At 35.2% G+C, this 14,190-nt stretch overlaps 1 protein-coding gene across 1 annotated transcript; it reads right to left on the bottom strand.

Annotated features, from left to right (window-relative positions):
- Positions 1–6,350: 6,350 nt before the first annotated feature.
- On the bottom strand, positions 6,351–8,778 carry LOC111984038 (receptor-like protein kinase FERONIA). Its single transcript, XM_065759709.1, has one exon. It carries the CDS (start codon positions 8,745–8,747, stop codon positions 6,450–6,452), a length of 2,298 nt encoding a protein of 765 aa, XP_065615781.1. The 5' UTR covers positions 8,748–8,778; the 3' UTR covers positions 6,351–6,449.
- Positions 8,779–14,190: the final 5,412 nt, after the last annotated feature.

Here is a 14,190-nt window from a genome sequence, read left to right as displayed (position 1 = left end):
TGGACAAACTCCATGAAAGAAAAATGAATGATTCGTATAAATCACCTAATGGTAAATGCCGAAAATTCAAATTAGTTGAATGTAGAAATTTGAGAAAATCAACGGAAAATCAATGAACGTAGCAAATCGTGAATGTGTACATAAGATGTACAGATAGTCTAGACTTGTTGAGAAATTTGATTTCGTTGAAAGTACAAAATAATGAAAATTCAAAGGAAAAGTATGTACGTTAGATGTATAGATCGTATGAATTTGTTTCAAAATTTGAATTCATTGAATGTACAAAACTGTGAAAACTCAAAGAAAAATTGTATACATTAGAGGTACAGATAGTACGAATATGTTGAAAAATTGATTTTCCATTGATTTTTCTCAAAATTTCTACATTCAACTAATTTGAATTTTTCGAGGCATTTACCATTAGTGATTTATACGAATCATTCATTTTTCTTTCATGGAGTTTGTCCATTATTCATATGGTTACAAATTTAGAAAAACAAAAACCATTTAAGTGCAATAACTGCGCCAATGCTAGAAAATAGTTAATGCAAAAAATAGTGAACAATTTTTATGACAAAACAGTGAACAATTTTAATTAATGCAAAAACAGATTTTATGAATGCAATAAGCAGATTTGAATATACAGTAAATATGATGTGTAGAGAGAAAATTTCATAAATGTAGAAACAGATTTTATCAATGCAGAAAAATATATTCGATTATTGTGAAATTCAAATATGAAAAAGCATTCAGATTTGGCATTTAAATTTAGAAAACACGATTTCACTAGGTGTTTTATGAGAAAACAGTGAACAATTTTTTAAATAATGAACAGAAAATAATTTATGCAAAAAAGAGAGCGAACAATTTCTTAATAAATGCTGAACAGAAAACACAATTTCACTAGGTGTTTTATGAGAAAACAGCAAACAATTTTTTAAACAGTGAACAGAGAATACTTTACTCAGAAAAGTATATAACAAATATAGATTCTATTCTCTCTCAGCCCCTAGACAGAGGGAAAGTATATGACAAATCTGATATTGAAAGGCTTTAAAGAAACAAATATTTGGTTAAGAACCTGCTTCGAAGTTGTATGTGAAAACTGAAAACCCAACCTACCACCTTTATTTGATCAGGTGGATGTAGTTTCTGTTTTTTTTTTTTTTTTTTTTTTTTTTGGTTGGTTGGTAATTTATGCTACTTATGACAACTTATTTAAGTACAGCAACAATACGCTCAATTTTTATTTTTGGCAGTTCTTTGGTCTTGATTTCCTACAATGTGTTTTGTGGCATAGATTTTTGGATAAACCCAAAAATGTTTAACTTTTTAGATAAACTAAATAAGGAGTAATAATAATATAATAAAATGTAATAAAGGGAAATTTTCAATACATTATGATTCATTGTATTCAAATCATCTCTAATTTCTACTCATTTTGTCACACTTGTTCTATACTTCTACATGGTAGACTGTAGGTGAAGTAGAAAAATAGTGAGTTTATTAGAAAGAGATAAACAACCAATCACAATCTATCATTGTTGGATAATTTGACAAAGTGTGTATCAAAATAGATTTTATCAATGCAGAAAAACAGATTCGATTATTATGAAATTTGAACATGAAAAAACATACAGATTTGGATTTTCATTTAGAAAACACAATTTCACTAGGTGTTTTACGAGAAAACAGTGAACAATTTTTTAAAAATGTGAACAGGAAATAATTTATGCAGAAAAGAGAGTGAACAATTTTTAAATAATGCTAAACAAAAATAATTTTATGCAAAATCGTAGAAATAGTTTATGCAAAAAACAGTGAACAATTTTTATGAGAAAACAATGAATAGTTTTAATTAATGCAGATTCACCAAACTCGAGTACTTGAAAAAGTGGTAGATTCCTGTTTATTTCCGAAACAGTGTTTTTTTGCCAAATATTTCGAAAATTGATGGTAAAGGGCCATTTTGGCCAGTCTAATGCATTATAATGACTATGTTGACAACGCATGGTGAAATGGCACACGGCTAGCAGCCAAGCCTAAGGGTTCATTTCACATACGCCATAATGTTGTTGTAGCAAAATTCAAATGTGCTAGGTTGTTAGAATTTTGATGGGAAAAATAGACACTAGCACTAGCACACGCATATGCTAAATTTTTGGAAGATGTTAAAAGTAGGCGAAAATAGCACAATAGTATTGTTTACCGAAATATATATCAATCTATTACTATTTCGAAAATATGTAAAAATTCACTACTTTTTGGGTACCCAAGTTTTCTCATAAAAAAAAAAAAATTCAGAAATTTTAAAGGCTATTTTTTCAAAGAAATCGAGTTTGTGAAACTCGAGTTTGCTGGCAAACTTAAGTTTCACAAAATCGAATTTCAAAGAGATAATAGGTTGTTAAATGTTTCACAAATAATGGTATATTACAAAATATTTTGCAAAAGAGTAGTTATTTGGCAGTTAAAAGTAAGTAAAAGTCAAGTACTTCTCTTCTCAAAAAAAAATTTACGGGCTTAATTAAAAGTAGCATGTGATTAATATATTCCGATTATATTCTATTGGTTCATGCAAATATGTCTCTTCCCAAGAAATTCACGTTTCGCCTATAAATACCCTTGGACGTTTATTTGAACAATACATAATTTTTATCTCCACGGACACACTTATGTTGCCATTCATGTTTAGGACAAACAATTCAGTCCATCAAAACTGCTCTTAGTCATTCAACCCCCAATTTAGTTCTGTCATTGGTCAAACTCCTCTTCGGTTTTCCATTACCAAACCTTTCTCCCTCCAAATTTGGTTTTCCTTTGCTAATTAAGCTCCACTCTCTCTCTACCTCCAAACTCTTCACCATCATATCCAATGAGCTCTAAACAAACAAAAAATCTCATCCAATTTAAAAACGAAAAAAATATATTTTAAAAAGGATATGGGGGATCAGAGGTCACATTTAGGCGGGTGGATTATGTGTATGGATCTGGTAGGATGTGTATAGGTGGATTGAGTTATGAGAGGTGATTTTTTTCTTTTTTTCTTTATTTCATTTTACATTGTTTCAAACACTTGAAATATTTTTTGGGAGCACTTTCAAAATGTAACTAAACACTACGGGAAAAAGAACATTTTCTTCCGAAAACATTTTTAACTGAAAATATTTTACATCAAAAAACCAAATTACAATGAAAAAAATGGAATAGTTATAAATTTTTTGGTCTACAAGTATTCTTGAACTCATGGGCCTGCCATCAATCACGTGTTGGGGCCCACATGTTGTGAGAGGGCTATTGTATACACTAGGAGTAAAATATCCTTTTTTCCTAATATGGAGGGTAATGGAGTGAGATATGAGCTCAGAAAGTAGGTCCCTTATATATATCTTATTGAATATGTTTTTATCCTATATTTATTTATTATTTTTTTATTTTATGGAAGAAATATGTTATTCCTAAGTCTACGCTAAGTGGCAAATCATTTTTATTAGGTTTTTAATAGAGAATGACAATAATGAAAACTAATTTTCAAATTGAGTCTGGTTAAGTGTTACACAATTTTCCACCGTCATACTATATAACTCAAAGCCTAAAATCTTGGTTAAGACTTTGCCTACGGGGTTAATAGTTGATTCTTGGACCATAAAACCAAGAAATACCTTAAATTTATCTGCTTTGGCTCATAAGACCTTTTGGTGTGATCACCCTAGGTTAATGTTCTTACACATTTTTCTAAAAAACTAGTGTGGGTGGCACGTGCAAGGCATGAGCTACCTTTTGAGTGAGAAAATTAAGATAAAATTTTTATTTGAAGAAGTATGAAACTATATACATAAAAAATGTATGTCATACAAAGTTAATCTCATTCATATAATAATTTTGAAACCTATTTGCTAAAGGCAATATCTACTCATTAAAAACTTCTAAGAATGAAAATGGATATCATTATCATAAGCAACTGAGTTTTACTAAAATCTTATCACAATATTTAAATTTATGCAATAAATGATGTTATATGCTACAATTGAAACTCTCCATTAAATACTTCCACCGTACACAATGAAAATTTTGTCATTAATATTTTCTTCTTTATCATTTTACATGAGTCTAGGTGCAATGTTTAACTTAATAAGTTTTTAATGAATACTCATTTTAGGCAAGAAAAAAAAAAAGATAACAAAAGGCATGTGCATTGAATTTTCCATTAGATAAATTATATGTTTCGAAGATTTAAACCTGGAAAATCAATTTTTGGGTAACAAAAAAAACACCTTTGTTGGGAAATTTAGACCTCGGTTGATATAACTAACAAGTTTTAAATCCAAGTTGTTATTTAGATTTATTATGAATAAAACTTGTTAAAAACAAACAAACATCAATATCATGTCAAAATCATGCAGCGGAAAAATAAATAAGATAAGATATGATAACCCAAGAAAACCAATGAAACCAACCATTTTCACAGTAAAAAACCTGGAAGGAAACCTTCCCGAAAAGCAATCCACTATAGTAAAGAGAAGTTTCAGATCTAGTACAAAACTTTTGTCCCTAGACTCTACAATCTCTGTAGATGAACTCACAGCAGAAACCTTCTATCGCTTCAGAACCTCTGAACTCTTCAATATATGAACGCCACCCTTTGATGTTGCACGGATCCCAATACGTGACTATCTCCTTTGCACGAATCCTAGTACGTGACTCACTCACCAACTTGAGGAAGAAGAATGTTGGCTGCAAAGTTCTTCACTTCGTCAATAATGAAGATCAAGAAGCACTTGGTTACAAAACCCTAAGGCGCAAAGACGCAATAGCTTCTTTCAGAGAGAATAAGGCATTGGTCACCTTTTGCATATGTTCTCCTTGAATTCTCTTATGTGATGGTCTCTAAAATAAGCCTTATATAGGTCTAGGGTTGTGAGAAAGGAAACCCTACACAAATACAAAAGTCTGGCCCAAAAATCAAATCTAAAAATTATGATTTCCCGTAACCTCGATAGATACCTCGATTGATCGGGAGGTGTCGAGATTTAAACCTCGATAGATAGCTAGGTGTTGAGGAGCTATCGAGAAGATGTCGAGGAGACAGAAGCTTTCTCGATCGATCCACTAGCTATTGAGAAGGTGTCAAGATTGCGATAAGAAAACACCTTAAGAGCTCGATAGATAGTCAGCTGTTGAGAAGGTGTCAAGATGTTGTCGGGCTATCTGTCCGCAGGTGTCGAGCTATCTATCCAGCTTTAATGAACATCTTTTCTTCACTTGTTTCTTGGTCCAATCTTCATGGCTTTAATATTAGACTTGAACAACATGTTTCTTGAAATATTAAAAACATCTTAAAATTACCAAATTACAAGTAAAGTGCGTTTTGTTAAAGGATTAGCCAATTTACATAAACGAATGACATATGTTTTTTAACTAGTGAAACACATATGTCCTAATAACCTTATATTACCAGTCCAACTTTTTTAAGTATTACTACTATCCAAAACTCAAAATATGTGAATAAATATTTTGGGATGTTAAAATTTAGCTACTACACAATGGAATATTTTAAAAATCATAAGTTTTCATTAGGGTTTAATTAAGAGAATAGAAATATGACATATTTGCTCTTTTCCAAAATATTAAGGGGGAAATTGATTGATTTTAAAATTTAAGGAGGAATTGTGAACTACCCCAAACATAAAAGATGAAAAATGTTTTAATCCTAAGTTTTTTTTTTTTTAATAAATAATAAAATCACATTGAAACCAACTACAACTAAAAATAAAGATATTGTAAAAAAAAAAAAAAAGTTTTACATCCACAACATTTTTTACAACATTTTTATAACAAATCTTAGACGTAAATTATTATTCTAATATAAACTTACCAATGAAATTACTATTTTGCCCACCAATAACAACCCGTAACAACCTATTATTTATGATTTACAATGAAAATGTTGTGGACAATAAAATTTTCTCTTGTGAAATGTTAAGACATTTATTGTTGTCACAATATAGTAAATCAAAGTAAAATATAATAAATTATAAAGGTATTATGAAAATATTTTGCCATTCTTTATGTTTCTCGAATCTTTTTTTTTTAGTCATTTTTGATGATCCAAAATTCACTTTTTCGAGTACATTTTTCTTAGGTTGAAATTTTGGTATTTGTTTTCTTTATGCACAATTTTAAGTAAAAACCATAGTTTTGCACACACAACAACACCACACCACCCGCCCCCCCCCCCCCNTGTACTTTTGTTCCAAAGTGTTGGACACGATTGCCCCATCTCACCTTTCTTCCTTGGTCTTGACACCACCTGATTTTCTCCCACACATAGCGGAACTTCCTCACTAATCATGACCCCGTGGCCTCCATCATCAGCAATTTCTTGCAACTCCTTTGCAAACTCAAGAGCCCTCAACACTTCAACCATTTTGGGTCTTTGATCTCTATCTTCACACACATTTATATGCGATATTTGCATACATCTTCAAAGACTCCGGTGACATTTGATCAATCAGATGAGGATCAATGATCTGATCAAGTTTACCTTCTTCAAAACACAAACTGGCCCAAGATGCCAAACCTCGTTTCTCATAATCTAAGCCCATATCCACTGCTGGTCTAGCACACAACACCTCAAACAACACCACCCCAAATCCATAAACATCAGACTTTACAGTTAAATGGCTGGTCCAAAAATACTCGGGGTCTATATACCCAAACGTTCCCTTCACATCAGTAGTGACGTGGCTCATTGACAGTCTTGTAGGGCCCAATCTTGAAATCCCAAAGTCCGAAACTTTGGGTACCCAATTTTGGTCCAAAAGAATGTTGCTAGTCTTGACATCGCGGTGTATGATTGCGTGCTCCTCACCTTCATGAAGGTACAATATTCCCCGAGCAGCACCAATGCAAATCTCCAACCTCTGCTTCCATGACAATGGAGGATTATCTGTGTTGTAAAGATGATCATGAAGTGCTCCGTGAGCCATTAACTCATATACAATGATCATGACCCGTTCATCGTTGCAGTAACCGATCAACGAGACCAGGTGGGGGTGGCGAAGCCTTGAAAGCATTTCGACCTCTGTCTGAAATTCGCGAAACCCTTGACTTGAAGTTGGCCCGAAAACCTTGATCGCAACTGGGGTGTGTTCATGATCGATGTAACCTCTCAATACATAACCACAGCCGCCTTTTCCAATGATAAGGTCCCGGTCAAAGTTGTTTGTGGCAGTCTTGATTTCTTGGAGAGTAAAGCGACGGCCGACAGCTTGTAGAATTGGCGGTGTTTCACTTTTGATGGACTTTATTCTCATCCTTCGCCAGGTAATTGTTAAGCCCAAGAGAAATATGACAGATATAACACCTACAGTGGCTTCAATGAAGATTACTGATTTTGTGCCGCTCTTGGAATTCTTGTAAGGTAGTGGTTGTGGAGCAGGTGATTTGAGCGGAGATGGGGAAGGGGAAGGGGAAGGGGAAGGAGGGTGTGGAACTTCAGGATTGGGAGCTGCGAGATTGGCATCAGAGTTATTCAATTTGAACAACTCGAGACCATTGAGGATAGCATCAGAACTTGAATTAGCATCAGGACGAAGCTCTATAAAGAGAGGGGTCTTACCATTACTCTTTTTATTTGGTATCATCACAACATAGTCCCTATATACCGGAATGCCTTGCCCACCGCTCCAAGTGACAACATCAGCAGAAATCTCCAGTGTCTTATTTCTTATGGAAATTTGGAACCCTTTGTTACTTCTCTGCTTTACCTCCGGTTGGATTTTGCAGAAGTGGAGTCTCACGAGGTATTTGAACCCCGAGTCCACTGGCAATCTCCAAGTAAGATTGTACCGTTTGTTGTCTTCCGATGTTCTTGTAATTCGGGCAGTCTGATAGACTTCCTTTGGTGCTGTGTAAGGAGGTATGCTTGTGTAGTTGATCTGAATTGCCCCATTACTAATAGAGTTTACATTTGAAGCAAGAAAGAAGTCGGTGTCATTAAGCCATTTCCGAAAAAGCTTGCCGGAGTCATTTATTGGTGAAATGGAGTGCCCACCTACGTTTAGTCGGTAAATCATCTCAAGAGCACTGTTGTTTTGGATATGGAATTGAGAGTAATGGCCGACAAGAGGTACACCTTTATCCCCAAATTTACTGTAATAAAGGCTGGTGGGCATCGAGACAATTTCAATCCCATTTATAAATGCATATGAAGCATTTATAGATGGAGTGAAGGTTATGTTCAGTGTCTGATCCTGTATCACATTCACGCAAAATTCTTTGACAAGGGATTTTGACCCTATACTGAAGTTGCTAAGCAGAGTGAAGGGACCAGTAGTAACAGTGAAAAAGGCCTTAGACATATCGAAATTATCATGGTATGTAGAAGGGTTAAAGTAAAATCTTATGAATTTTTGGCCAGGACTAACACGAAATCTGTAGGTGAATTGAGAACGAGAGATTCGAGCGGTTTTGTAAGGGTCACGATCAATGGATGAGCCATGGGGATTGGAGAGTATACAGGTGTTATTAGATTGTTCTAAGGAAACAAATTTTGAGTGAATACCTACATCTCCAGTCCACTCCCGGCCATCTGAGTCAGTTGAGATGCCGGAGGAGCCACAGTTAAGCTTGATATCATTGATGGAGGAGTATGTAGGGGAGGGCTTAGCAATGACTGTAATTGTTAGGTAATTGAAGAAGGACACTGAGAATAGGTAAACGTAAAATCTACAAGAGTTTTGCATGGTATACTGTGACAAAACTTAGAAGTGTATGCGAAGCTGCGTCTGCGAGCGATATAAAAGATGTACATCCTAGTGGAAGTGTACATAGCAGTGCGCGGGGAAGCCCGCGTGGATGGTCAAGAGAACCGTGTGGTTTCTTTTCGGATACAGAGATGGCTACAATTATTCTTTGGAAATGGGAGATTGGTGGCTCTTGGTCCTCTATGAGAGACAAAAGGTGGGACTCCTCAGTTGATTAGTAGAAGTCTTCGTCAAAAAGCACACCATGTATAATATTTTTAATTATTATTCAAAAGCACACTAAAAATAAAGTTACAAAGAGTGTGGAAAACTAACCAGCACGTGAGAGAAGTTCTTTAATCTTTATTATTGCCACAAAGATGCTGGAGTTGATCTTCAAGCCTTAAAGCAATAATGCAAATAACAAAACAAAGAGTTGGGTTGTTGTTGGCATAGTAACAATTTAAATTTTACGTGTTAGTCTCAAATAAACATTGAAAGCACTATCATAATTTTCAAGATAAAAACACTTAGAAACCCACGTTTAAAAAAAAAATTAAAAAAAATTAACAAGACATCTGTCATAAGCACACATTCTCAACCAATTAGTAATGTATGAAACTTATCTCATGGAGCTTGGCTATAAGGGCAAAACTGGAGCAATGACTCTCGTCAAACCAGAGGGCAAAGGGGGGAGCTGAGGGAAGATGGTAATAGTGTGTTATGACTCACTTATGTTATTCCTACATTCGATGTCAATAATAGGGCCCTCAACATCTTTATTGATGAATAATAAAATTGAATTAAATAAAATAGAGCCCCTATGCATTGAATTTAGTAAACAAGTGATTGTTTCTTGTTGCCATTCGAATGAAGTGTGCAACAAGTTCTCTTTACATTCCCTTGGTGGCATGATCTATAATAAACATTCATTTTATAAAATTTAAAATCGTGCATTTTAAATGCCAAAAATATCTTTTAATTACATTGCAAAGAGATGAATGTATGTAATTGAAAAGTTCTTTAGAACCCTTTGGACAACTCCCACCTCAAAACTCTTGTATATGGAATCTCTCAATATAGTGCATGGTTAACATTAGTCAAGACTCAACCAAATAAATGCCACCTGGCACACGCACATGCCAGAGAGAAAGAGTATTAAACATGAGAATTTTAAATATACTGGGCAACGATATTACCACATGGAGGTTATGGGAAATTATTTTCCAACCTTTGAAGTGCATCTAAAAATACTTGCGAGTAATTTGTCATACTCTCCCAACTTGTGTATTCAAACGTAAACTTCATATCAAAATCACATGCAGACAATCTCAACGGCTAAAGTATAAACATGAATTATGAGTTCTCTGTACAACTTGCATATATTATGTATAAATATACATATATGGACAATTTGATTTGAAGCTAGTTTTTAGTACTATACTACAATGCGTTTTGACAAACAGTTTCAGCCATAGTGCTGAAGCATTAGGTTTCTCTCTCATTCTCTAATCAATTTTAGCATGTACTTATTTAATAAACACAAAATTTTCGGTAGTTCATAAAAAACAAAAGCCAAGCTAGCACTAAGAAGTGCAAACCTAGCCAAGAAAATCCAGGTAAAAGCCCTGAAAGTGGATGCAATACTTGAGCAATGGACAATTTGATATTTAAAAAAGAAGTTATTGCAGTTAATCAAGGTAAACAAGAAAAATTTCTTATTAAATCAGAAATTGCTTATTGATACTATATTTGGACAGATAAACCTGGAGTTCAATGGAAAAGGGTTATGCAGAATGGATATTTGGAGGTGAATTTTGTCATATTATTTTCAATTATCATATATTAATCCATGTTTTCATACGCGACGCGTGGTATGTATACTTGACCAAATCATGGTCACTAGGGATGAAAAACATTCAAGCAAAAGGCTAAGAAAAGTATAGTGTAAAACTGTTGTTCATACCAATTTTAGTGACACATTTTTTCTACAAGCTTAATTCATGTATTATATTTTTATTTTATTCCTTTAAGCATGGCTCAAGCCCATACAACTTATTGGGGAAACTGAGGAAGTGTGGTTTGTAAGGTATGAGTCGATTTCCTTCGGACTTTTTGCATGAGCCCAACTCAAGCGTGCTACCAAGGGGGCAAGGGATGTTGGTAGCACCTCAAGCTTATGGATTAGGTCTTGTACCCTAAATTTCGACCCCAAAAGAGCTTTTATATTTTGGCTGTCTGTGGCCTAAAGTTTCTACCCTAACTTATTTTTGCCTTTAAAACATAGTTGACTCCTCCAGTTGTTAGTCCTCGCTTAGGTGAGCCTCCCAAAAGTCTGAAACAGTTGAAAATGAGGAGCCAATTAATGGGGGCTTAGTCAAATCTTTCCTTAAATTATGCATAAAGCAAGCTAATTCTTAAATCCAATTAAAGCAAATCTGAACTAAATATCAATTTAGCACTTAGGAGGTCCAAAGCCCCTTTCCTTGCCCAAAACCAGTCACTAAGAGCACCTGAAACTCAATATAAAAGGCTCCAATTAGATTCAAAATAGACCAACCACATTTTACCCTTGGAGCTGAAACTTTAGAGTAAGAGCCTATTCAACCAACTAATATTCTCACAATTCTAAAGCTTGGAGTGGAAACATGGGTACAAGAGAACCATCCCTTTCATCCTCACAACCTCTCTCAATTTAACTCTTCACTAAATGTGGATCAAAGTTTCAAATCTATTGTTTTTATGTATTTTTCTGCACTTTTGTTATTAATTTTAAAGCAAAAGCCCATTCAACTAGGGTGCATTTTGACAATTCTGAAACTTGGGGATGAAAATATGGGAATAAGGGAACCTTTCCTCTCTTCCTCATGACCTTTCTCAATTTCCTCTTTTGGCTGACTGTGGGTCAAAATTTCAGATTTGTGTACTTTTTCTCAAGGTGGTCGATACCGTACCATACTGGCTGGTACGGCCGATATTTACCATTCCAGTATGTGCATAGGTACCAAAATGCAGCTATTTTGTACTGGTTTAAATACCAACCATACTGGCCGATTTTGGGCATACCTAGGGCTCTCCACGGGTCGGTCTGGGTCGGGTTTGTGCCCAACTCAAAACCGACCCGACTAGATCGGGTCTCCTAAATCTGAACCCACCATCGACCCGCTAACGGCAGCGGTTCGGGTGGTCGGATGCCAGCAGATCGCTGGTCGGGTATCGGTCGGTTTCGGATTTTGCAGAAATCGTCGCCGGTTGTCTTTATGCTCAAAATCGTCGCCAGATTTCGCCAAAATCACTGGTTTTTGTTGGATCTCTTCGAGATCTGGCCTAATCTCGAAGAGATCTCGAAATCACTGGCAGATCTCTTCGAGATTAGGTCGGATCTTGAAGAGATCTGCCAAGATCTCTTTAAGATCCGACCTAATCTCGAAGAGATTCGGAGAGATCTCAGTGTAAAATCGCCGAATCTCTTCAAGATTAGGCCGGATCTTGAAGAGATCTCAGCAGATCTCAACGAAATCAGGCCAGACCTCGAAGAGATCTGGCGAGATCTCAGTGCTAAATCGGCGGGGAACCATTTTTCAATGCGTTTTCTGGTCGGGTCAGTTGAAATCGGTTTTTCATGCTCAAACCCGTTAATTGACCCGCCGGTCTCGGGTTTTATGGGCGGAGACCCACTGCCGACCGTCGCCGGGGTCGGGTCGGACGGTTTTCGGGCCGGGTTGAGCGGGTTGGGCTGGTTGGGCGGGTTCCGGGTCTGCTTGGACACCCCTAGCATACCGGCTAGTATAGGAAAAAAACCTTCTTTTTTTTGTGGAATAATTTTCAAATTTTTGTAAGGATAGAATGGTAACTTACTTGTATTATTTTTTTTCTTAGTATGCAATGAACCATTAAGCTTTTTTTTTTTTAGTTGATGCTAAGGACTAAAACCATGCATAATTTGTTCTGAATTGAGGTAATGTTTTATGGTAAACTTTTATTTTTATTATATATATATATATATATATATAGAAAATAGTGATAAACTCGAAACGATACACCGGTATTGACAGATACCAAAATATATCGTTCTACTGGCAAAACTGGTACATCCTCCGGTCCAAGATTGACTCCCTTAATTTTCTACATTTTCTTGTATTTCAACTCATTTTGATTTCTCTCTTGTTAAAGCACCATTAGCCTCTACTCACTAAATATTACAATTTTTTGTCTTGATACTCCCCACAAATAATCACTTCTAAAGAACCTAAGGGGAGATTTAGGCTGCTCTTGTATTTTTGGCCCTTGTCCCCAACAATTGTCAACATGACATATCAATTTCACAGCAGGACTTATAAAAAGGATGAGCATGTTAAGATCATGCCTAATGAGTAGCGCATAAATGGTCGTCTTTCACTTGCAAACTGCTCATAACAATGACGAATAAGAGTATGGACGAGCATAAGTGCATTAACTCTAGACAGCATTCAACGATTGAGTATTAAATAAGAACGAAACCATTATCGCCATCATATAATGTGCAGTTAAAGGTCCGTTACAAACAACAAACATTGGGATTAAATGGCCATCATTAAGCATAAAGTCCTCCAACTGCAATGTAATGTTACACTAAGCATTAAATCAGCATAACGCTATATATAGCCAGGAAAGACAAGTAAAAGGGACATGTATACACACACAAATTGCTCTACAGATTACAGATTTCTAAAAGTGTAAGCTAACTTAAGCATCGGAGGGTCCTTGGTAGGCCTCAAACCGGTGCAATTATCTGTTTAGTGCTTTCTCTTATACAAAATCTCAAGTCATCCATTGTATTGACAAGGAGCATACTAACGAGGCGAAATCCGGCTTCATCAATGCCCAAACCTCCTAGATGAAATCTTATGCATAAAAATATACTGTACACATGACCCTTTGAAAAAAGTTATAGCACCATGTGGATGTTCAATATCACTCTTAGAGCATGGTAAAAACTTAGATAATGAGTATAACTCATGAGTACGCCATCAATGGCGAGAACTTCAAGTTCTCATCATGTATTCCCAAAGGAGTACTATGTAGTGGTCAAAAGAACCTCAAATAACGAAGTTCGATATCAAGATGAGAACTTCGAGGTTTAAGCCATAACAAAATTTCTTGACCAAAGGATGAATAAGTAAGTAAAAAAAAAAAAAAAAAAAAAAAAAGAGAGGCCTAGATAAGTGCATTGTTTATAAAACCAAAAGCCTCAAAATAGAAGGCATCCAAAACATCCATTGATTTTAAAGTAAAGCCTCAAAACAGAAGGCACCTATTGTCTTTAAGTTAAAGCCTCAAAACATTAGGCAACCAAAGTCTTAAAAAAAATAAAGTTATTTAAAATTAAAAAAAAAAAAAAAAAAAAAACTTTCAAAGAGCATTGACGACCTCTTCAATATGGCCCTTGTCCATATGAGCCTCA

The sequence above is a fragment of the Quercus suber genome, unplaced genomic scaffold (assembly GCF_002906115.3).
Source record: "Quercus suber isolate HL8 unplaced genomic scaffold, Cork oak 2.0 scaffold_339, whole genome shotgun sequence".
Classification (NCBI taxonomy): Eukaryota; Viridiplantae; Streptophyta; class Magnoliopsida; order Fagales; family Fagaceae; genus Quercus; species Quercus suber.
The sequence above is the reverse complement of the archived record's forward strand: the minus strand, read 5'-3'. Positions and strand labels throughout refer to the sequence as shown.